The 26,297-nt window shown below is 44.2% G+C and overlaps 1 protein-coding gene across 2 annotated transcripts in view; it reads left to right on the top strand.

Annotated features, from left to right (window-relative positions):
* NEK10 (NIMA related kinase 10) overlaps positions 1-26,297 on the top strand; it is a 337,168-nt gene that overhangs the window by 255,943 nt on the left and 54,928 nt on the right. For both annotated transcript variants that reach the window (XM_069730006.1, XM_069730007.1), the window contains exon 29: positions 5,535-5,586. In XM_069730006.1, coding sequence (XP_069586107.1) covers positions 5,535-5,586 — 52 coding nt within the window. The remainder of the gene's footprint in view (positions 1-5,534; positions 5,587-26,297) is intronic.

Raw genomic sequence — 26,297 nt, 5'->3', positions numbered from 1 at the left:
CTAAATAAAGAAAAAAAAATATTCCCGTAGAAAACATTTCTTTATCTAAATAAAAAAACAAACAATAAAAGTACACATATTTAGTATCGCCGTGTCCGTAACAACCCAACCTATAAAACTGCCGCACTAGTTAACCCCTTCAGTAAACACCGTAAGAAAAAAAAAAACGAGGCAAAAAACAACGCTTTATTATCATACCGCCGAACATAAAGTGGAATAACACGCGATCAAAAAGACGGATATAAATAACCATGGTACCGCTGAAAACGTCATCTTGTCCCGCAAAAAACAAGCCACCATACAGCATCATCAGCAAAAAAATAAAAAAGTTATAGTCCTGAGAATAAAGCGATGCCAAAATAATTATTTTTTCTATAAAATAGTTTTCATCATATAAAAGCGCCAACACATAAAAAAATGATATAAATGAACTATCGCTGTAATCGTACTGACCCGAAGAATAAAACTGCTTTATCAATTTTACCAAACGCGGAACGGTATAAACGCCTCCCCCAAAAGAAATTCATGAATAGCTGGTTTTTGATCATTCTGCCTCACAAAAATCTGAATAAAAAGCGATCAAAAAATGTCACGTGTCCGAAAATGTTACCAATAAAAACGTCAACTCGTCCCGCAAAGAACAAGACCTCACATGACTCTGTGGACTCAAATATGGAAAAAAAATAGCTCTCAAAATGTGGTAACGCAAAAAATATTTTTTGCAATAAAAAGCGTCTTTCAGTGCGTGACGGCTGCCAATCATAAAAATCCGCTAAATAACCCGCTATAAAAGTAAATCAAACCCCCCTTCATCACCCCCTTAGTTAGGAAAAAATTAAAAAATTAAAAAAATGTATTTATTTTCATTTTCCCATTAGGGTTAGGGCTAGGGTTAGGGTTGAGGCTAGGGTTAAGGCTACAGTTAGGGTTGGGGTTAAAGTTAGGGTTAGGGTTTTGATTACATTTACGGTTGGGAATAGAGTTGGGATTAGGGTTAGGGGTGTGTCTGGGTTAGAGGTGTGGTTAGGGTTACCGTTGGGACTAGGGTTAGTGGTGTGTTTGGATTAGGGTTTCAGTTAGAATTGGGGGTTTTCCACTGTTTAGGCACATCAGGGGCTCTTCAAACACGACATGGCGTCCGATCTCATTCCAGCCAATTCTGCGTTGAAAAAGTAAAACATTGCTCCTTCCCTTCCGAGCCCTCCCGTGTGCCCAAACAGGGGTTTACCCCAACATATGGGGCATCAGCGTACTCAGGACAAATTGGAGAACAACTTTTGGGGTCCAATTTCTACTGTTACCCTTGGGAAAATACAAAACTGGGGGTTAAAAAATAATTTTTGTTGGAAAAAAAAGATTTTTTATTTTCACGGCTCTGCGTTATAAACTGTAGTAAAACACTTAGGGGTTCAAAGTTCTCACACCACATCTAGATAAGTTCCTTGGGGGTCTAGTTTCCAATATGGGGTCACTTGTGGGGTGTTTCTAATGTTTAGGTACATTAGGGGCTCTGCAAACGCAATGTGACGCCTGCAGACCATTCCATCTAAGTCTGCATTCCAAATGGCGCTCCTTCCCTTCCGAGCCCTCACATGCACCCAAACGGTGGTTCTCCCCCACATATGGGGTATCAGCGTACTCAGGACAAATTGGACAACAACTTTTGGGGTCCAATTTCTCCTGTTACCCTCGGGAAAATACAAAACTGGGAGCTAAAAAATAATTTTTGTGGGAAAAAATTTTTGTTTTATTTTTACGGCTCTGCATTATAAACTTCTATGAAGCCCTTGGTGGGTCAAAGTGCTCACCACACCTCTAGATAAGTTCCTTAGGGGGTCTACTTTCCAAAATGGTGTCACTTGTGGGGGGTTTCAATGTTTAGGGGCTCTCCAAACGCAACATGGTGTCCCATCTCAATTCCTGTCAATTTTGCATTGAAAAGTCAAACGGCACTCCTTCCTTTCTGAGCTCTCCCATGCGCCCAAACAGTGGTTTACTCCCACATATGGGGTATCAGCGTACTCAGGACAAATTGTACAACTTTTGGGGTCCAATTTCTTCTCTTACCCTTGGGAAAATAAAAAATTGGGGGCGAAAAGATAATTTTTGTGAAAAAATATGATTTTTTATTTTTACGGTTCTGCATTATAAATTTCTGTGAAGCACTTGTTGGGTCAAAGTGCTCACCACACCTCTAGATAAGTTCCTTAGGGGGTCTACTTTCCAAAATGAAAATTATATGTGATATTTGCGCTAAGTTCACCTATATGAAGCCATAAATAATTAAAATACTGGGAAATGTCATAAACAAGGTTCCCCATACAGGGCTATGATTAACAAGATGTGTTTACCTTAATATCAAAGAAAAGGAAATCTGTGTCCAGTGCTGACATGCGGAAAGGTCCTTCACTCATGCGCTGAAAGGTTGGTATCTGAAGTCTTCTCTGATTCTCTGTCCTGAAAATATCCAACATGTTGCAGAGCAAATAGTAGTATAGGAGACGCTGTCCCGGCCGGTGACTAGCTTACTCCCCCAGAGCTTGGTAACTGCCGTGCACAGACAGTGGCGGCTGTGTGTATAGAGCTGAAGCCGACAAGGTGCAGGACCTTGTGTGACGTCACAGTCACGTGATGTGTACACGTGACCAGCTGCAAAGCTGCGGAGCTGCAGAGCTACGGAGCTACGAATAGCACACAGGACCAATTTTGCATTGAAAAGTCAAATGGCGTTCCTTCGCTTCCGAGCTCTGTCATGCGCCCAAATAGTGGTTTACCCCCACATATGGGGTATCGGTGTACTCAGGACAAATTGTACAACAACTTTTGGTGTCCATTTTCTCCTGTTACCCTTGGTAAAATAAAACAAATTGGAGCTGAAGTAAATTTTTTGTGGAAAAAAGTTAAATGTTCATTTTTATTTAAACATTCCAAAAATTCCTGTGAAACACCTGAAGGGTTAATAAACTTCTTGAATGTGGTTTTGAGCACCTTGAGATGTGCAGTTTTTAGAATGGTGTCACACTTGGGTATTTTCTATCATATAGACCCCTCAAAATGACTTCAAATGAGATGTGGTCCCTAAAAAAAAATGGTGTTGTAAAAATGAGAAATTGCTGGTCAAATTTTAACCCTTATGACTCCCTAACAAAAAAAAATTTTGTTTCCAAAATTGTGCTGATGTAAAGTAGACATGTGGGAAATGTTACTTATTAAGTATTTTGTGTGACATATCTCTGTGATTTAATTGCATAAAATTCAAAGTTGGAAAATTGCGAAATTTTCAAAATTTTCGCCAAATTTCCATTTTTTTCACAAATAAATGCAGGTAATATCAAAGAAATTTTACCTCTATCATGAAGTACAATATGTCATGAGAAAACAGTGTCAGAATCACCAGGATCTGTTGAAGCGTTCCAGAGTTATAACCTCATAAAGGGACAGTGGTCAGAATTGTAAAAATTGGCCTGGTCATTAACGTGCAAACCACTCTTGGGGGTAAAGGGGTTAAGGGTCTTCTGTAGGTCTGCATAGTTAAACACAGCTGAACATGCTGAATACTAGATCATTCTATATTTTTTTTTTTTTTATTTCTATAAAATGGCTGTGCAGTATTCACAAAATCAGAGAAACAGAACAATGTGAAAATCAAGAGCTTTCTAATGCTAACAACATGGAGCCAATTATTCTAATAAAAACGTTAGAACACAATCAAACGTTCCAATTTATCAACTCTGACTATTTAATTAGCGTAAGAGTAATCGATTGAATGCTTTCACAAATGTGCGTAGTGAGAAAGCCTTACCCTAACATAGAATGAAGACTTATTTTGTTTGTAGTGATACTTATTTTTTTAAATTGTCACCGCTAATTAGGATAATTCTTTTTAGTGCTTACTGATCTCTCTAACCAGTTTTATGTGCCATAACATTTTTCATGCCAAACAGGTGACTGACCTCCATTATTTAGCTGTGATTGGCCTAGCTGCAGTTAGAAAATGACTTAACACCATTTTTTCCCTGTGAGAGATGGAGCCAAGACTGATGGACAATAACACTATCAGCGGCTGTGTGCCTCAAGTTACTCTGTCATCCAGGCACATGAGTTTTTTTTCCAGATATGTTTGATTACTAGACAATACCATCATATATGTATGTAGCATGGTGCCTATTGCAGTTTGACCATGTCAGCATATATTGGGCACTAGAGGAAAAATCTTATGAAGGGGAGAAAACAGTGGCTCCACCATGGCAGGATTTTCAAAATGTTCTCACTTGTCCGGTATGCAGTCGGTATCTTATGTGTCAATAATAAAACTATATTCTGTTCCAATGGAGTCATTCAGACCCCTAACTGCTTCTCTTAGACCCTCTAATAATAAAAAGTATTTAATTTGGTTATAGAAAGAGAGGACAGCCAGTGCAGATGAATCTTCAGACAAGACATTGGGGGTGACCTACAGATATCCAGTTGGGGCCTCAAGGAACCCAATAATAATGTTAGGGCATGTTAGGTTAGGCTATGGGTTGAACTAGATGGACTTATATATTTATACATATATCAAGAGGACCAGGCCAAGAAGCAATCAGCCCCAGCAGCAGGTTCAAAGAGTGGCGTCATGGGACCTACAGGAATGAAGTTACGGGAAAACAATCTAAGCTTGACCCATATAGCCAAAAATTTAAAAAGTCAATATAGGCAATGTGCAAAGGGTACGGCATATAATTAACTATATTTCTAATAAGCTAAAATGTCTTGCTTTGGATATATATTCTGAATTAAAATTTAAGCAATAAGGTACAATATTTTGTTCAGGCAGCAGAAACAATAGGAATGCTAGGAGTTAACTGCAAGTTATGACAACATTCATTTAATCTTGGGCCTTGCAGAGTATTTGTTTTAATTGTCTCAAAAATATAAAAGTAAAGTAATGGCTTTCCTGTGCTTTTGATTATCCATATTGTGATATTTTTCACAGTTTTATCATCAGAAGATTATAACTAGAGGACTAGTTGGCCTCTTGCTACTTAGTCCCACTATGCCCCCAACATGGATTGGCAGCCTTCTCCTTATGCACACTGTACACAGAAAGCTGCCAATCAGTGGTGTAGACGGGGTTACACAGAGCTCAGCATTTAGGGAACTGATAGATCGGCAGCAGGTAAAAAAAAAACTGTGAATTTATCAAAACTAGATCAAGCAGGCCAGTAAGTGATATATCACCGGAACAAAGGTCTCTGATGGGGTAGCAAAAACCTGGTTACAGATTCCCTTTAACATTAAAAAAAAAATGTAAATGCAAATAGAGTATTAATTAAGTAAATTACAATTACAATAAATATAATAATAATAATAAGTGTAAGTTAACAAAATGTCACATATAAATAAGTTTACCTTTAATAGCATTTAATATAACAAATTTGAGAAAGTAATGTAACGGTTTTGAAAGTTAAAGATAGAAATTTGCAATTAGATTCCTGGAATCTTTATATTTTTATCGTGTAGACAACAGGATGTTAATTCATTTCTTTTTTCAGGCACATTAAAACGAAGTGTCAGTGCCTCTGGAGGGGAAATAACTCAGACAAAGTAGGTATATTTAGATTCTCGTGTAGTACACTTACCGCTGGGCATTTAAAACATCTGGCAAATATTCTTAAAAATGTTTCCGATTAGTTTAGTAGCTCAAAAGTCACTGATTTTTGTAGTAGATGCCACTAGATAAAAGCATAAATTTCGAAAGAACGAGAATGTACACAAAATACCTAATTTTGACTAATTATATTATGATTTAAAGATTTATTAATACAACCCTGCTGAAAAGCTATTTGAAGGACAGTAATTTCTTCAATTGTTTGCCAGCTAAAGATCAATTCTTTTAGTAGTGGCACTGGCTTATATTACTAACTTTGTGGTAATTTAAAAAATTTGTTCACAATTTTAAAATTGATGGCCCATTCCTTTCAGGACCTTCGCCAGTCAGGAGTATGAAAGTGCAGTGGGTCATTTCATTGTTTACCAGACATACAGTAGATCCATTCTTTCGCTATTGGTTGTACCTGTTCTTAGAATTCACTACAGTTCAGCCTCCACACTCAAAATCCACATGAATTTCACAGTATTGATGCAGTGTGTGACCGAGTTTTAGGATGGGTTCACATAGCATAGTCTGCCATATATGCCTAGTTAAAGGGACATTGTCACCTGAATTTGGAGGGAACAATCTTCAGCCATGGAGGCGGGGTTTTTGGGTGTTTGATTCACCCATTCCTTACCCGCTGGCTGCATGCTGGCTGCAATATTGGATTGAAGTTCATTCTTTGTCCTCCGTAGTACATGTCTGCACAAGGCAATCTTGCCTTGCGCAGGCGTGTACTATGGAGGACATAGAATGAACTTCAATCCAATATTGCAGCCAGCATGCAGCCAGCGGGTAAGAAAAGGGTGAATCAAACACCCCAAAACCCCGCCTCCGTGGCTGAAGATTTTTCCCTCCAAATTCAGGTGACAGTGTCCCTTTAAAGCGGGCATCAAGGCGTAATCTGCATCTTGCTACCCGCCTCCAGTAAGTGTATATGGCCGAAAATGATGCAAGACAAGGCATACGGTGACTTCATCTGCAACATTATAGTCTTTGGCCCATCAGCGCTAGCGCCCAAATTCCGTTTTGCTGGGGATTTGGATGGAAGCCCCAGTGTTACCACTGATCCAAGGAGAAAAGGCTATGTCAACCCAGTTTTAGGCCTCATTCAGGTGTCAGAGATTTTTGGTCAGTGTTTCAGTTTTCACCATCAGTGTTTCATCAGTGATTTTTTTGTTAGAGGAAAAAAATTGCTAAACTTCTTCTACCCATTGCAATGTGAAAGGGGTTGCCCGTTCTTAGGGTACTAGTCTGCAGTCACTCCATTTGACTACAGACTTGTGAATCCTCACATCGCACACACAGCGCCATTGTGAGGATTCTCAGATGCCAGTTCCAAGAACAGCAGGTGCTTGAGTGCAAATTGTAATGTGCTGCTGCAGTGCAGTATAGTGCAACCTCCACCAGGGGGTGCTGGTGAGGGAAGAGAGGTTGCAAACACAGCGTAGCATCACTGAGCAGCAGCACAGGTGCCACAGGTAACGAAAAAGTAGTCAGACAAGCCAAATCCAAAACTTTCAGGAGCCGAAGTACCAAAAATAACAGCAAAACACGTAGTTAGGGACAAGCAAGAAGTCAGAGCCTACCAGGAACGTGGTAACCAAAACGTGAGACATAAGACGAAGTCGGGGTACAAGACAGAGTCCAAGCAAGTCGGGGAGCATGGTATCAGAGACAGAAACCAAGGGGCGAAGTCCAGAGATCAGGTCGAGTCATACACGGGTACAGGCAGTCAAAGGCATAAGAATCACTACAAATACAAATACGATACAAATCAGGGGTTCAAGCCAGGAAGCATGAACTATAGCTGACACTGGCCCACATGCTGCAGAGGACTGAAATAGCCCAGCCAGCTTCAAAATGAGGCAGATGGGATTAACTCCCGCATGACCAGTCCAGAGACAAGACAGCTGAAAACAACCTCAGGACTGGATCATGACACACATATTGTGCATACATGCAGAATAGTTGGGTGTGGCATCACTCTATACAAGTGTATTGATTGAGACTGGACGCAGTCTAGTCGGAATGTACTCAAAAGTATGCAAATCATATACTTGTGGTCACAAAACACCCGTTGCCGGCGCTGGAGAATCCTCATAGTGCTCATTGTGCGAGACGTTGGATTCAAAAGTCTGCAGTCACATAGAGTGACTGCAGACTTGAAGCCTAAGGCTAGACTTCTCCTTTAAAGACTAACAGCACATGGATTGCACACATGGCGATGTTTGCTGTAATTAATTTTTTTACTAACTAATAGATTTATATGCGTAATTTTGACCTGTGACGGGGTCAAAAATAGACATGACGTATGGGGTACACTTGACTCACCAGCGCCTCTGATACTATCCCCTTATTCCCAAATTCTTATCCATACCGCCCACACCCTATAGTAACATTAGTTGTAACACCCAAAAATGACATTACACCTGTTTTGGATTAAATGGCCACAACAGCCTTTTATTAACAAACAATTACAAAATTAAATAAAAACCCAAACTAGGAAGAGGTGGTCCTCGAAGCCACAAATTAAGGATTTTCAATGTTCCTATTATAGATATTCCTTTTGGCCTCCAGGCTTAGTCTTACCCCCAGCCGCAAAGCACCAGCTCGGAGGCAGCTAATAACCAGCCCGGCCAAAACCAACCAATACCAATTCCCATAATTATCCATTCCACCGACTGATCGACCACATTTCCTCGTAAACTACTACGGGGGAGTCCAGGACCAATAGAGATTCCCCCCCTGCAATCCGCCATCTCACTTTCCACCAACTTCGAGGACCTCCATCCCCTGCCACCAACATAAATGTTCTGACACCTCAAACATTTATGTCCCTCCAAACTCTGAGGCTGGTTTCAATGCCCTCTTGGATGGCCAAACACCACATGTCCGTCCCTACCGCATTTAAGTGAACACCGTCTGACCTCCAATATTCCCCTTTTCCCGATTCTAAATTAACGTGCCGTACAACCACAGCCCCATTTCGTGACATGAAGCGCGAAATTGCCCTGTTCACTTTGATTCTTGCCTTATTTATTCCTTCCACCGACCTTGCCCCCCGCCACACTTTTCGAGGAACAATGTCAGGCCGGCGTCACACACAGCGTAAAACAATACGGTCCGTATATTACGGCCGTAATACGCTGAAAAGTCCCAAAAAAAGTGGTCCGTAGCTCCTCCGTAGGCAGGGTGTGTCAGCGTTTTTTGCGCATGGCATCCTCCGTATGTAATCCGTATGGCATCCGTACTGCGTGGTTTTCTCGCAGGCTAGCAAAACCAACATACCGCTATAGAAGTGATCCATGTGTCCCAAAAAGAAAAGAAAATATATATATACTGTCTATATATATATATATATATATATATATATATATATGTGTGTCACTAGACACATATATTGGAGAGAAAAGCCGGTAATTCAGTGCGGTGTACAGTAAAATCACACTGACAGCTTACAGTAGAATAGGTAGAATAAATGTGTACACATAGAATAGGTATATATATATATATATGTCAGTGAGACACATATATGTATATATATTAATATTTATTCCAGCGCTAGACAGCTTGAAAGCCGGTAATTCAATTACCGGCTTTTTCCTTCTCCTTCCTAAAACCCGACATGATTTGAGACATGGTTTACATACAGTAAACCATGTCTTCTCTCCATTTTTTTTGCAGATTCCACACTACTAATGTCAGTAGTGTGTATCTGCAAAATTTGGCCGTTCTAGCTCTTAAAATAAAGGGTTAAATGGCGGAAAAAATTGGCGTGGGCTCCCGCGCAATTTTCTCCGCCAGAGTAGTAAAGCCAGTGACTGAGGGCAGATATTAATAGCCTGGAGAGGGTCCACGGTTATTGGCCCCCCCCTGGCTAAAAATATCTGCCCCCAGCCACCCCAGAAAAGGCACATCTGGAAGATGCGCCTATTCTGGCACTTGGCCACTCTCTTCCCATTCCCGTGTAGCGGTGGGATATGGGGTAATGAAGGGTTAATGCCACCTTGCTATTGTAAGGTGACATTAAGCCTAATTAATAATGGAGAGGCGTCAATTATGACACCTATCCATTATTAATCCAATACTAGTAAAGGGTTAAATAAAACACAAACACATTTTTTTTAATTATTTTAATGAAATAAAAACAATGGTTGTTGCAGTATTTTATTCAACGCCCAATCCAGTCACTGAAGACCCTCGTTCTGTGAGTAAAAAAACATAATAAACCAACAATATACTTACCCTCCGCAGATCTGTAACGTCCAACGATGTAAATCCTTCTGAAGGGGTTAAAACATTTTGCAGCAAGGAGCTGTGCTAATGCAGGCTGCTCCTCGCTGCAAAACCCCAGGGAATGAGGCTAAAAATAGATCAATGATCTATATTTAGCTTCATTTGCGGTGAGGCGCCCTCTGCTGGCTGTTCATAGATCGTGGGAAATTACCTAGAAAGCCAGGGAGCTTTAACCCTTCATTACCCCATATCCCACCGCTACACGGGAATGGGAAGAGAGTGGCCAAGTGCCAGAATAGGCGCATCTTCCAGATGTGCCTTTTCTGGGGTGGCTGGGGGCAGATATTTTTAGCCAGGGGGGGGCCAATAACCGTGGACCCTCTCCAGGCTATTAATATCTGCCCTCAGTCACTGGCTTTACTACTCTGGCGGAGAAAATTGCGCGGGAGCCCACGCCAATTTTTTCCGCCATTTAACCCTTTATTTTAAGAGCTAGAACGGCCAAATTTTGCAGATATACACTACTGACATTAGTAGTGTGGAATCTGCAAAAAAAATGGAGAGAAGACATGGTTTACTGTATGTAAACCATGTCTCAAATCATGTCGGGTTTTAGGAAGGAGAAGGAAAAAGCCGGTAATTGAATTACCGGCTTTCAAGCTGTCTAGCGCTGGAATAAATATTAATATATATACATATATGTGTCTCACTGACATATATATATATATATATACCTATTCTATGTGTACACATTTATTCTACCTATTCTACTGTAAGCTGTCAGTGTGATTTTACTGTACACCGCACTGAATTACCGGCTTTTCTCTCTAACAGCGCTGCGTATTTCTCGCAAGTCACACTGCTTGTCCGTGTGTAATCCGTATTTTTCACGCTTCCATAGACTTTCATTGGCGTATTTCTTGCGCAGTACGGTGACAAACGCAGCATGCTGCGATTTTGTACGGCCGTAGAAAGCCGTATAATACTGATCAGTAAAATACGGCAAATAGGAGCAGGGGCATAGAGAATAATTGTGCCGTATTTTTTGCGAGTTTTACGGACATAGATTCTGCGCTCTTACGTCCGTAAAACTCGCATGTGTGACGGCGGCCTCAGACCACACCACCATCAACTTTGGGAACAACGCCCACAACCGCAGCATGTCAAATTTTATGTCCTTTATCAGCTCCCGGCATGGCCTTTTCCCCAAATCGTTCTCGCCCAAGTGAACCACCACCAAATCCGGGGCTCGATCTAAGCGTACGAATTGGTGAAATTCCGGCAAGAATTGACTCCAGACCATCCCGCACTTCCCGATCCATCGCAACGTCATGGAATCTCTCTGGAACCCCAGCTGACGCCCATCTGGCCGAACTTCTGCCCTTTGCGCCGCCCAGAACACGAATGAATGGCCTAAAATCCAGACCAAACGGGATGTACCGCCTGAAATAAATAACAAAAACCGTAAGTAAGAAAAACTTTCACGAAGCCTACGAAAACTAATCCACTAAATTTGGGCGGATGTAGGATCTGAATCTAATCGATTCCCATCGACCAATTTTCTTAACCATTTCTTCACCTAAACCTCTTCTTGCCGCCTCCGTCGCCGCACCAATCCTAAATGAGTGTCCACTGTAATACGTAGGCGAAACACCCCCAGCTGCCAAACACCATTTGAACACCGCGATAAACTGGAATCGCGATAAGAAAGACCTATCTTCGTGTATCAAAGAGGGGTTGGATAACGCACCACTGTGTCTAATGAAATTATTCGCGCACAACACTGGACACATGATGGAACCCGGAACCGCAAACAACGTTATTTTGCAACCCTTACCGCAGACATCGGTCTTAGAAGACCTCAGTAATATCTCGACTCTGTCACCAAACACATTAATATCTTCCCTCCGTACCCCCCCTTTCTTCAATTTGGAGGGGCTAACCAATTCCCCAAGGTGAAAAGCACCGAAAAAGGCTAAAACGAATGCTACTCTGAAAAGGTCAATCTCCCATTGTGATACACAAACCGTCAACAACTGTGCACCTAAAACCAACAACACCTCGTACGAAACCGGGCGTCTTAAATCCTGAACTTTCCAACCCTTTCTCCATCCTGTTACCGCTTGACCCACCAAAAACGATTTTGTGACATCTTTTGAACCACGGGCCTTAAAACCAAAAGTTAATCCTGCTAGCAGCTTGTTCAACTTAGAAACAGACCAACCTTTTTCTTTTAGGTGACCGATCAACAAAAGCAATCTGGGTTCATCTTGTAAACGCTCCCCTAAACAACCTTTCCACTCCTCCCAAACGCCCCATGCATGATCGTATTGCTTCCAGGACCTATCGGATAAGGAGTTCACCAATAAACCCTCTAAAGCCCGCCAGGAAGATTCCACAAATCCGCCGGACACTCCATGCCTGTTGAGTCCGCTTGAGGCACCAGCTCTCGAAAACGGTCCTCCTGGAGATGAGAAAGAGCGACAACAACTGAGTTACACTCCATTGACCTGACTTCGGCCACAATCCACAAGTTATACGATATTCCTAAGAAAACCAGACGTTGCAAAATTTTAACCACTAATGGGGAATTCGCTGACAATGAATTCATCACCCTCGCCTCGCTTTCTGACCTGCATGGAAAACGTATCCTTTTGTTCATGATAACCTTGCCCCATAACGACAAGGCCACCAAAATGGGAAACAGGTACGTCAACACCCGATTCGCTGTCCAACCTTGCTCCTTCCAAAATTCAGGCCATCCCGCCAACAACCAAGCTCTCTGAAAAAACAATCCGAAACCGCGTCCGTCTACCACTGCGACAAAAAGACCCAAAGCATCCGTGTCTATCACCAGTTCAATCCAAATGGACTTACCATTGTAATCCTCCAAAAATCTCGCCCAAACTGCCAGATCATCCCGTAACTCTTTTCTCAATCTAATAAAATGAACGGGAGATTTTACACCTGCTGTTGACAGTGATAGCCTCCTGCAAAATGCTTGGCCCATCGGCATGATCCGACAAGCGAAGTTCAACTTGCCCAACAACGACTGCACTTCACGTAATCTCAGTTTCTTCGCCCTGTGCGCCTTAAACACTTCATCTCGCAGCGCGCCAACTTTCTCCTCTGGTAATCTGCAAACCATTTCCTTCGTGTCAATTTCAATACCTAAAAAACTTAAAACAGTAACTGGGCCCACTGTCTTATCTGCCGCTAATGGGACCCCAAAACTCTTAGCAATCTTCTCCATTGAATGCAATAATATTGAACAGTCTGCAGTCTGAGCCGCCCCTATGAACAAGAAATCATCAAGATAGTGTATACATGCATTTAAACCTGACACGTCTTTTATCACCCATTCCAAAAAAGTGCTGAATGTTTCAAAATACGCACAAGATAGGGAGCACCCCATGGGAAGACAGCGGTCGACAAAATAACCTCCATTCCAATAACAACCCAACAAATGCATACTATCAGGATAGACAGGTAACAGCCTGAACGCTGCTTCGATATCCGTCTTTGCTAACTTGGCACCTTGTCCGCACACCCGCACCCAATGCATGGCTGCATCAAAAGAAGTATACACCACTGAGCACAATTGCGGATCAATGCCATCATTTACCGACGACCCCCTGGGAAATGACAGATGATGTATCATCCTAAATTTATTGGGTTCCTTCTTAGGGACTATACCTAATGGCGATACCCTTAAGTTCCACAAAGGAGGACAAGCAAACGGACCTGCCATCCTACCCAAACTGACTTCCTTCTCTAACTTTTCCGACACAACCTCAGGAAATTGCCGCGCCGACTTTAAATTTTTCTTAGACAAATTTACTTCCGTATCAACTGACGGGATTCTAAAACCATCCCTGAAACCATCTTCCAACAACCTAGCTACCATCCTATCTGGGTACCTATTTAGGTGGTGTACTATTCTCTCACAGCCGAATTGGCGTCACCCCTTTTTTCAGATCCCTCCGCTCCTCTCTGTCTGTTTCCCCTGAAACATTTAGATGATCCGTGTGCTCCTCCACAGATTGTACACTCATGCTTAAATTTGCATTTCGCGCCAAATCTACACGCCCCCTCGTTGAATGCGAAGCACAAACCCTTCTGTATTGCCATTGGATGTCCTGACTGACTATAGCCCCCTGCGCTCCCGGGAAAGGACTGAGTGCTAGGCGCCGCTCTGGATGGGACCATCACCCGCATCCACAGAGCGATATCCTTATGATCCCACCGAATGTTAGGCCTAACTGCCTTCCTCTGACGAAATTGCTCGTCATATCTCAACCATCCCTGACCCCCGTAAACGCGATAAGCCTCCCCTATAGCGTCCATATAACAGAATAATCCCAAACAATTTTCGGTAGCCTTTTCGCCTATAACACTGGCCAAAATGGCAAATGCCTGCAGCCAATTTGTAAAAGTTCTCGCAATCAATCTATACCTCCTCCTTTTCTCGTCCTCTTTCTTAGAGTCATCTCTTCTTACTCTATCTAAATTAAACCGTTCTAGGGCAATAAAGAAAAAAATTTCCACATACTCCCCTTTCCATATTTTTTCCCTAGTCTCGTTTTTAAGATGAGCTCCTAAAGGGCCCTCAAAACACACGTATACCTCTCCACGTGCTGTATCGTCTAACCTCACTGTATCCTCCTTCTCCTTTTCCGTGTCTCCTACCTGACTGGCCACTGATACTGTAGCGGAAGAAACGGCCGCACTGGCCCCTCCGCTCTCGTTCCTTAAATTCTCTGCTGATGGATCCCTAGCCTGCACATTAGATACCTCACCAAACATGCCCCCTTGCCCAGAGCTCCTACCTGTACACCCCAGCCATGCAGTAGATGGTGGAGCAACAGTCTGCCCAGCCCCCCACAGAAGAGCTAAATCTCTTAAACCGTGCATAAGCATATTTAATCCCCCGCTAACAAAGGGGGATAAGGTAAAAAAGAGATGTTCTCACCAAGCTGCCCAAGCGCTGTGGACCCGGCAGCCGACGGTCCAGTAGCCTGATGCTGCCTCTCCTCCGTCCTCCTGTCATGGTCTGGCGCACCATGGTCCGTGCGGGAGTTGCTCGGCGACGCTCTCCTTGGCGTTACCGGAAGATCCACGGAAGTCTGTGCTGGGGACTGGGAGCCCGCGTTATCCGGGGACTGTCGCCGCTAGTGGTCCCTGCGTGCAGGAGTGGGGGATGGGGCCTGCGCAGTGCCGATCGCCGGCCCATGGACTCGCGCCATGCTCGACCCCCTGCTGCTCTGCGCTGTGCTTGATAGGGTGGCGCTGCTAGGGCCAGCTGTTAGCCACCCGCATTGCGCCCCCCGCTGAGGGGCCTGTGAATCAGGCCCCCGTATATGGTCTCGCCTGCCTGTCACATGCTGAGCCGGCTCACCTGCCCCGGTGGCTCTGGCCGTTCCTGCTCCCGACACCTTGCGTGGTCCGGATGTTGAGGAGGAGGCCGCCGCCTCCCCCTGTTGCAGGCCCCGCCGCGTGACTGGATTCCTCCCAGCTCGCCCTCGGGACCCAGCAATCCCGCGGCGTGTGCCACCAGCTGGAGAGTCCCTGGAGGGGCTCCTAATTCGGCGTCGGGCCCGGGGGGGGACATCAGGGCTTAAGCGTGTCGGCGGTCGGGACCGCCGCAGCCGGTGCCCTCCGGTGGGGACCTGGGGAGATCCGCTCGCCACCCCCTGGAGAAGGCTGCTTACATTTTGCTGCAGCCACGCAGTCCCCTGCGTGCTGGCTGCGTCTCTGAGGCTCTGCAGGAGTGCTTCCACCTCCATGCTGTCGGCAGACCGGAGCTTCGCTTGCTGGCAGACCGCAGGTAATTAAGTGCTCCAGCCGAATGCTGACTTGTCTTTTTGGCAGTTTTCCAATAACTGCCCTGCAGTCTCTCAGCCCAAAGCTCCTTCACTCCGCCCTTCTGGGTCCCTCCCCCTCACCAATTCAAAAAACTCCCCGCAGCCCACTTAACCCTGCAATGCCTATTAACCCCCTGTGGCCCTGAATTTGCATGTGACCACCGTCATGGCGGCCTCCCCTGATGGCCCGAAGGGCCAGTACGGTCTTTATTGACTCTGATTTTTTTTGTTGACACATGATCACAAAACATACTGACACATGAACAGCGCCATAAAATATAACGAGTACAGGTTCTATCCGTGAAAACCACAGATAGAAAACATATGTAAAATAAAAATTGGACTTCCGAATGAGGCCTTAGGTGGGGTACTAAATAGAACATGACAGGTTAAAGTTGGTTTGATATTTCAGAGGAAAATGCAAAACTCACATGGGAGCATAATTTATTAATCTACAAATACAAAATTAAATTCTTATTAGGCTATGTGCACACGTTGCGGATTTTCTGCGGATCTGCAGAGTTTTTTGTGGTGCAGAAACGCTGCAGATCCGCAATTGATTTACAGTACAATGTAAATCAATGAGAAAAAAAAATGCTTTGCACACTTTGCGGAAAATCCGCTGCGGAAACGCTGCGATTAAAAAGAAGTAGCATGTCACTTCTTCTTTGTGGATCTGCAGCATTTTTGTACCTATTCCATTATAGAAATCCACAGGGGTAAAAAACGCCGCAAATCTGCAAAAAAAAACACAGCAAAAACGCACAAAAAACACTGCGGATCCGCACAAAAAACGCGACAAATCCGCAGCTGCGTTTTCTGCCAGGAGAGGCAGAATCCGCACCAGGAATTCCTAAGGCTAATCCGCAAAGTGTGCACATTGCCTTAATCTTTTCCTTAATGGAAGATTTTTCTTTTTCTTGCCTTCCCCCCCCCCCCCTTTTTCTTAGACATAATGTTTTTCATTTTTCAATCGATGTAGCCGTATGAGGGCTTGTTTTTTTGTGGGACAAGTTGCAGTTTTAAATGACAATTCATTTTACCATAGAATGTACTGGAAAACTAGAAAAATATTTCAATTGCTAGGAAACAGCAAAAAAAGAAGTGCAATTCCGCCATTTTTTTGTCTGTATTTTATTTATAATGTTTATTATGCGTTACAAATGACCTTGGCAATATAATTATCCTATTATATTTTCTTCCGGCAACAGGGCTCATAGTGCGGATGCTGGGCAACTTCAGAACGCTATTAACCCCATATCTGCAGGTTAATAGAGTTCTTTTACGTTTCCTTTAAATTGTTATACTGCAGAGATTGGAGCAAGCTTCGATTACTGCAGTTACAGGCAGAAACCAGCTGCATAAGACAGCCAGCATCTGCTTTTTATGGTACGGGCTTAGCTCCTGAGACTGCTCCATATATGGGGATCCGACATTAGACATACAATTACACCCTATGCTTGGAAAGGGTTAAATAGAGACAAAAATATGTCCTAAAATGTAGCACTAAAGCTCACTTCACACAGTTAACAAGACCGCATATACAGGAAATTCTCATGTACATGTTGATGCTCGTAGACTTTAATGAGCTAACATACACCAACATTGTGACATGTTGGCATAGGTTTGGACAAGATTTCCCTGCTGATTTTTTTTTTTTTTTTAAATCCTTATAGCTTTTACAGTTGCAGCAAATAACAATAATTTTATTTCTATTTCCGTACCTCTGCAGATCTTTATTAACCAATTATTAATAAGCTTTGCGATTATGTCTTCCCATTTTTAACACATTAAACCGGTGTTTTGTAACAATAATGTGTCATTTTAATGATTATTTTATGATCAAATTAAGACTGGGGTCACATGAGCTCATCAAAAATCGGTCCGATTTGACTATTCTACAGCCAAATTTGTTCAGAGACAAAAACAGTTGAACTTAACTAATTTTGTGGTGCTGAAAAAAATTATGATGCTTAAATTTGCTGATTAGCTCTAATTTTCAATTCCATGTGAGGTTGTAACTATTTATGACATCCTTCGTGAAGGCTTATAGAAAAGTTGCGTCTTTATTATTTTATGATTATTATTGCATTGTTAGTAGCTAGACTATTTCATCATCCATTTAGTCTACTGAGCCTTCAGTATTCTATCATCTTAAGGTGGCCAATCAAAAAATGCCAACTCAGCTACGATGACGTAATCCTAATTACAGTTTATTAATCACCTACTTTTATAAATGCTTTCTATTTAAGGTATACATATTTAGGATTTCTTAGCTTAGTTTCTTAGCATATTGACATGTTTCTTTGTTTTTTCATAGATGCTTTGTTTTTGTGGAGCGCCCCCAGACACAGGGTCACGCGTTTCGGTACCGGGCCTCTCTGGTTCGGTTCTGAGGCAGTCACGGTGGCTAGACCCGGTCCGCGACCCTGCTAAGGGGCGTCCAATGAAAGTGGTAGTACAGTCTGTCAGGAGTTCGTGACGCCACCTGTGGTGTTCGGTCAGAGTGACCGACGCTGCTGTGGGGTCCACTGGGGTGATGGAATAGCAGCCGGATGGTATACCTTCCCACAGGTGAAGTAAATCCCCAGGGCTTCCCATTAGTGTGGATGGAAATGGTGTGAGGTGCAGGCAATAACGAGGACACAAGGTTGCAGTCTCTTTACCTTTTACTGAAGGCTTCAGTACACTCGGTCCAGAGCACGTTCAACCGGGCTATCAGAGACCGGCCGGTCCGATGGGCACATCCAGAGTTTCCCTCGCAGATGGAAATCGTTGCCTATCAATAGCGCCTGTGTGTTGTAGTCCTACCCTGCTGAGCATTCGGAATAGTCCTCACAACTGCTGTTCTCTTTCGTTCGTTCTCTTTCGTTCATTCTCTACAGCTTTCTCTCTTTCTCTCTCGTTCTTTGGTTCCAGATGTTGCTAGTTTCTAACGTCCCCCAGATATGCTATGGCTTGACGGGAGGGCTTGGAGGTCTTCCGGGACCCTAGAGACGCCCCTCTCCCAATGTTGCCCCCTATGTCTTTGTAGGTGTCGAAGGTAGACAGCCAACCTATAATCAACTGTCCAGCGGAATTTGAAGTAAGGCCTGAAGTCAGTTACTCCTACGGTGATCCGGCCACCGACTACGCGCCTCAGTAAGATGTTGCCTTCCTCTCTCAGCACGACTCTTACTGGCTCTCCTTTGTGCTGATCTCGTTTACACTGTTCCACAATATTCTTCCCTTCGTGTCTCTCTCTTAGGATACCACCGCAAGGTGTGCAGGCGCGGTTCCATAACGTTCTCTTCTGTTCGCTAGGCACCTGCCAGGTTCCCACGCCTGACAGGGACCCCCCTGTGTCTTCTCCCCGCAACACCCCCTGCCACGGGATGTTGCCTGGTTCCAACCCAGTCAGCTTCTGACTAACTTCCTCCCCAGCCCCTAGTTTTACCAGTGTGAGGAGTGGCCCAATAAATAAAGCCTTTTGCTCCCCCTAGTGGCCGGAGTGTGAAGTGTAATGTGTTCTGGTGATACCTGGTCAGGAGAACTCTTTAGTGCCATCGGACGTACCGCTACTCGCCTTGGGGCCATACTGCAACGACCAGGTCTCTGGGGCGCTGCACTCCCCCCCGGTCAAATCCAGTACTCCTGGACTGGGAAGAAGAACAACAATATAATGCAGTGAAAGACATACAAAATTTTGAATGCTAAGAACAAGTAAATAGAAAAGGTGCTTCTCTTTATGGGAGGTGAGGACACTTGAACGTTACAAACAATAACAAGATTAAATATTTTGAAATAACATTTAGACTATAAATAACTCTCTGTACCCAGCCGGGTATTCTACTAAGTGCAAAATTTTTGAACATTAAACTAGCTCTTCCTTTAAGGGCGTATAAGCTGAACCCACTAAAGGCCTACTATCAAGTACTACAACAACTCCACTTTCTTTTCTGTTCTCACTTCACCAATGCAGGACCGCCTAGCTCCTTGGCTGAGCCTACTGCCATTGTGCCGACCATCTTTCTACGTTTCTCAGGAGGACTCTCTCTCTAACCCCTACGGGCTCACTTCAGCATTCCTGTCCTCAATCTTTATTAACATTATCAAAACTTTCTAAATCCTTCAACGTTTGCACTCCAGGAAACCCCATGATGTTCGTCCCCGGGTTCACCCAACGGCACACCGTACGCATAGACCTCGCCTGGCATGGTAAGCGGCGAGATCGGGGCCTTAAGAAAGTGCTCCATGCCCGCGGGTTGGTCCCATTGTGGGAGACGTTGGAGTCTATGGGTCCCGGGGAGAGGGGGCGCTGCGACGGGGCCGATTAACAGGTCCTTTGCCGGCAGACTCACCGGTCGAGGCGACTTCCTCCCCTGCGGTCGGCTCCGGCGATAGCAGAGGGTCCGGGATCAGGGGTTCTTCCGCCGGCGTCTCTTGGCACGGGGCCTTAGCCTCCAGCCGCCACTGGAGCAGCTGCTCCATGAGATCTTCCATCTCACTCTGCAGGAGACCGGTCCCAATGGTGGAGATTTGGCTGTTGAGCTCGTCCGGGTAGCTGGGGAAGCCCTCCGCTTCAACCCCGCAGTCTGGGTCTGAGCTACTGGCCATGGGGTCCTCCACGTGGGTCGCTTCCTGGTCTCTTTCCTGCTCTCTTTTTCGTGGGCGATTTTGTTTCTTGTTCCTCTGCCCCCCATTGAGGATCAGGAGGCGGATCTTTGCTGCTGACGGACACGTCCTCACGGTGCAGAAGTATTTAGACTAGGCGGCCATTATCTTTCGCGCTCTCCAGCTTACTCACGCCCACTTCCACGCCCTTCTTCTTCTCTTGCGCTCCTCGTGGCGCAGCAATGGTGGCAGTTTTGGTGGGAATCTTGCGGCAGTTAGCAATACACAGTCTTTGCAATAAATCACAGTCCAACACGTTTCAATCACGGTTCCAAGGCACACATGACCCAATTCTTCAGGCTTAAGTACGATCCTGTTCGTGACGCCAAGTTGGAGCGCCCCCAGACACAGGGTCACGCGTTTCGGTACCGGGCCTCTCTGGTTCGGTTCTGAGTCAGTCACGGTGGCTAGACCCGGTCCATGACCCTGCTAAGGGGCGTCCAATGAAAGTGGTAGTACAGTCTGTCAGGAGTTCGTGACGCCACCTGTGGTGTTCGGTCAGGGTGACCGACGCTGCTGTGGGGTCCACTGGGGTGATGGAATAGCAGCCGGATGGTATACCTTCCCACAGGTGAAGTAAATCCCCAGGGCTTCCCAGTAGTGTGGATGGAAATGGTGTGAGGTGCAGGCAATAACGAGGACACAAGGTTGCAGTCTCTTTACCTTTTACTGAAGGCTTCAGTACACTCGGTCCAGAGCACGTTCAACCGGGCTATCAGAGACCGGCCGGTCCGATGGGCACATCCAGAGTTTCCCTCGCAGATTTAAATCGTTGCCTACCAATAGCGCCTGTGTGTCGTAGTCCTACCCTGCTGAGCATTCGGAATAGTCCTCACAACTGCTGTTCTCTTTCGTTCGTTCTCGACAGCTTTCTCTCTCTCTCTCTCTCGTTCTTTGGTTCCAGATGTTGCTAGTTTCTAACGTCCCCCAGATATGTTATGGCTAGGATGCCACCCGTTTGACGGGAAGGCTTGGAGGTCTTCCGGGACCCTAGAGACGCCCCTCTCCCAATGTTGCCCCCTATGTCTTTGTAGGTGTCGAAGGTAGACAGCCAACCTATAATCAACTGTCCAGCGGAATTTGAAGTAAGGCCTGAAGTCAGTTACTCCTACGGTGATCCGGCCACCGACTACGCGCCTCAGTAAGATGTTGCCTTCCTCTCTCGGCACGACTCTTACTGGCTCTCCTTTGTGCTGATCTCGTTTACACTGTTCCACAATATTCTTCCCTTCGTGTCTCTCTCTTAGGATACCGCCGCAAGGTGTGCAGGCGTGGTTCCGTAACGTTCTCTTCTGTTCGCTAGGCACCTGCCAGGTTTCCACGCCTGACAGGGACCCCCCTGTGTCTTCTCCCCGCAACACCCCCTGCCACGGGATGTTGCCTGGTTCCAACCCAGTCAGCTTCTGACTAACTTCCTCCCCAGCCCCTAATTTTACCAGTGTGAGCAGTGGCCCAATAAATAAAGCCTTTTGCTCCCCCTAGTGGCCGGAGTGTGAAGTGTAATGTGTTCTGGTGATACCTCGTCAGGAGAACTCTTTAGTGCCATCGGACGTACCGCTACTCGCCTTGGGGCCATACTGCAACGACCAAGTCTCTGGGGCGCTGCACTTGCATTAACAAGGCAGATAGTTTTTGCTGCATATGTTGAGAAGTCACTTTTGTGTCACAAAGCCGAAAGTTGAGTACCATGATAAAAAAAGCCTACAACCTGTATTTTGGCTGCAGAATAGGAGATCAGGACAAGAGTTAGGCTCCAAAAATATGCTGCAATAGATGTGCATCACATCTTACCCAGTGGTTGCATGGGAAGAGGCAGTCTGTGCCTTTTGCAGTCCAAATGATCACACTAACAATTTCTATTTCTGCATGATGCCCCCCATTAGGAAAGTAGGTTCTAGGAAGAAATGGACTTTACAGTATCCAAACCTTTTATCTGCAATATGCCTAGTTCCACATACAGAAGAACTGCCGATTCCAAAAGCACCAGAAACCTTTTCAGTTGAGTCAAGTGAGGAAGAAGAGGCTTGGTGTCATGAGGCATCTCCCTTACATGAGCCAGACTTTATGTCCGCAACCTAAGCTGAACTACAGCTTATAACACAAAGTGAACTGAACAATCCTGTTAGAGATTTGGTTCTGCCAAAGAGTAATGCTGAGCTTTTAGGTTCCAGGCTACAGCAGTGGAATAGCAGGCAATATTCAGATTTCTTTATTCTGCCACAATGATAAAGATCATGTCCAATACTTCTTCATGGAGGGCATGCAACAACATCAGCAGTTTAATGGAAGCTCTGAAGAAAGGTCATAATCCATAGGAATGGAAGCTCTTCATGGATTCGTCCAAAACTAGCCTAAAAACCGTTTTGCTTCATAATGGAAATATCCTACCTTCAATTCCAGTTGGATATCCAGTCCATGTGAACGAAACCTATGACAACATGAAACGCCTGAAGGTGCCAACATGAAACACCTGACCTATAACAACATGAAACGCCTGAGGTACCTGAATTATGACCAATATTTGTGTCGCCTCTGTGGTGACTTAAAGGTGATTGCCCTCTTAATTGGTCTCCAGGTTGGATACTCAAAGTACTGCTGCTTTTTGTGTGAGTAGGATAGTCATGCAAGAGAATATAACAACAACAAAGGAGACTGGCCTCTCTGACATTCCCTTCAGTCAGGGAGTAAAAATGCCCTGCATCCAGCACTTGTTGACCCACATAAGATTTTGTTACCACCATTGCATATCAAGTGGGGTCAAATGAAGAACTTTTAAAGGCAATGGAAAAAAATGCAAAAACATTCAAGTATCTCATTGATAAATTTCTAAGGTTGAGTTAAGCAAATATAAAGGAAAGAGTTTTTATCGTACCTCAGATTCGTATGCTTCTTCATGTTGAGTAGTTTCCCCATTTGTTGCAGGAAGGAAAAGGCTGCATGGGTAGCTTTCGCATTAGTAGTATCTAATTTTGGGGGAACTCAAGAGCAGATAATTATGAATTGTTGGTGGAAAATCTCAAAACATACAAGGATCTTGGCGGTAACAATTCATTTGTTACATTTCTCCAACAAAGTGCGGCCCAGTGAGCGACGAGAACGGTGAGAGATTTCACCTAGATATTGCGGCTATGTTGAAAAGATATAAATGAAAATCGAATCAAATCCATCAATGCTTGCAGATTACTGTTGGACAATTGTAAGAGATGATCCAATGCAGGAGTACTAGTAAAGAGTAGTAACTGAATGAGGGCCAAATTTTGTAGTGCAATTTCTGTAACTGTTTATAACTCGCAATAGTGTGTTTCGACATGTTTTAGTTATTTGAATTATTGCTAAGTTTCCTTTTAAATCAGACATGGGCAAAGTGCTGCCCACTAGCCCTCTGGCTGTTCCAGTCCGGCCCACCAACTGAGACAACCGAGGGGCTGAAACAGTGGTCCATGGGTTCCACCGTGCCCTTCCGCTTGCTCATTGCCTGCCTGTTCTCTGTCTCCGCAGTCACTTTTTATCCACGCTGCCTGTATTGGTGGAGGAGGGACCTCCGGATCCTTCCTCCACCAATCAGCGTATGAAACAGCTGACGCGATGATGTGATGTAATCGCGTCAGCTGTTACATTGCCGAAGACAGAAGCAGAGCAGAGCACTATGGGAGCGAGAAGAAGGTGAGTGTATGGAGTTTTTTTAATCTGTATGGGATGTTTGACTGCACATGGGGAGACTGTGGGTCTTATCATGGACAAGGAGAGGTTATGAGGTCTTATCATGGACATGGGGAGGCTATATGGGTTTTATCATGGACATGTGGAGGCTATGGGGTCTTAACATGGACATGGGTAGGATTTGGGGGTTTAACATGAACATGGGGAGGCTGTTTGGGGTTCATATGTGGCCATGGGGAGGCTGCGTAGGCCTCAGATGATGGTCATGGGGAGGCTGTATGGGGCTCATGCTGTGTAAGCCTCATATGCTAGACATGGGAAGGCTGTGTGGGGCTGATATGGTGGCTATGGGGAGGCTGTGTTGGCCTCATACGATATTTTAAAGGGGCCGTATTCGGGTTTAAATGGTATATATGGGGATGTCAGCATACTTGATTCTGCTCAATACTAAGTGATACAATTAATATTAACCCCTTCCCGACCTTTGACGCCACGTAGGCGTCATGAAAGTTGGTGCCAATCCGACCTGGGGTATCAGCGTACTCAGGACAAATTGGACAACAACTTTTGGGGTCCAATTTCTCCTGTTACTCTTGTGAAAATAAAAAATTGCGGGATAAACAATAATTTTTGAGGAAAGAAAAATTACACAGGGGAACAATTTGAAAAAAAATTTCTGTTGAGTTAGGTTTTTGAGCTGATTTATACTAAAATTGGCATGCTGATTCCAAAAATGTAGTCAGTTTCTTTCTAGCACGTCAAGTTTTTCCTACACAACTTACCTGCCAGAGAAGCACAATTGCACTGATATCTGTAATAAGACTTGTTATCTGATTACAATTCGACTCATATAGAGCTACGTGGCAACTTGTAAGAGTAGTCACAACTTTGTCATGCCTATTTCTTATATATTTCATTTTTTGTTCATATTTGTACTATTTAAAAAAAACACTTTTTAGGTACAGTAGTTTACATAGTTTTGAGAAGACAAAAATCCTATAGTTCAAAAACTTGACGTGATAGAGAAAAACTGAGATCATTTCTGGATTCAGCATCCAAAAATTAATTAAGAACAGTTGTCTGACCTAACTCTTAAAAAATTGTGTTCCCCAGTGTTATTTTTTTTATTTTCACGGCTGTGCGTTATAAACTTCTCTGAAGCACTTCGGGGTTCAAAGTGCTCACCACATATCTAGATAAGGTCCTTGGGTGGTCTAGTTTCCAAAATGGGGTCACTTGTGGGGGGTTTCTACTGTTCAGCCACATCAGGGGCTCTGCAAACGTAACATGATGCCCGCAGACCATTCCATCAAAGTCTGCATTCCAAAACGTCACTACTTCCCTTCCAATTTCTCCTGTTACTCTTGTGAAAATAAAAAAATGTGGGATAAAAAATAATTTTTGAGGAAAGAAAAATGATTTTTTATTTTCACGGCTCTGCATTATAAACTTCTGTGAAGCACTTGGGGGTTTAAAGTGGTCACCGCACATCTAGATTAGTTCCATGGGAGGTCTAGTTTCCAAAATGAGGTCACATGTGGGGAAGCTCCAATGTTTAGGCACACAGGGGCTCTCCAAACGTGACATGGTGTCCGCTAACGATTGGAGCTAATTTTTCATTCAAAAAGTCAAATGGCGCTCCTTCCCTTCCGAGCCCTGCGGTGTGCCCAAACAGTGGTTTACCCCCACATGTAAGGTATCAGTGTACTCAGGAGAAATTGCCCAATAAATTTTAGCAACCATTTTATCCTGTTGCTCATGTGGAAATGACCAAATTGAGGCTAAAAGATTTTTTGTGTGAAAAAAAAGTACTTTTTCATATTTACGGATCAATTTGTGAAGCACCTGGGGGTTCAAAGTGCTCACTATGCATCTAAGTAAGTTCCTTGGGGAGTCTCGTTTCCAAAATGGGGTCACATGTGGGGAAGTTCCAATGTTTAGGCAAACAGGGGCTCTCCAAACGCGACATGGTGTCCGCTAAATATTGGAGCCAATTTTTCATTGAAAAAGTCAAATGGCGCTCCTTCCCTTCCGAGCCTTGCCGTGTGCACAAACAGTGGTTTGTGACCACATATGAGGTATCGGTGTACTCAGGAGAAATTGCTCAACACATTTTAGGATCCATGTTATCCTGTTGCCCATGTGGAAATGAACAAATTGAGGCTAAAAGAAATTGGTTTTGTAAATTTTGCTATAAAAATGAGAAATCGCTGGTCAAATTTTAACCCTTATAACTTCCTAGCAAA

Source organism: Ranitomeya imitator, chromosome 6, assembly GCF_032444005.1.
Source record: "Ranitomeya imitator isolate aRanImi1 chromosome 6, aRanImi1.pri, whole genome shotgun sequence".
Classification (NCBI taxonomy): domain Eukaryota; kingdom Metazoa; phylum Chordata; class Amphibia; order Anura; family Dendrobatidae; genus Ranitomeya; species Ranitomeya imitator.
Note: the sequence above shows the minus strand (reverse complement) of the source record. Positions and strands in the feature narration are given on the sequence as shown.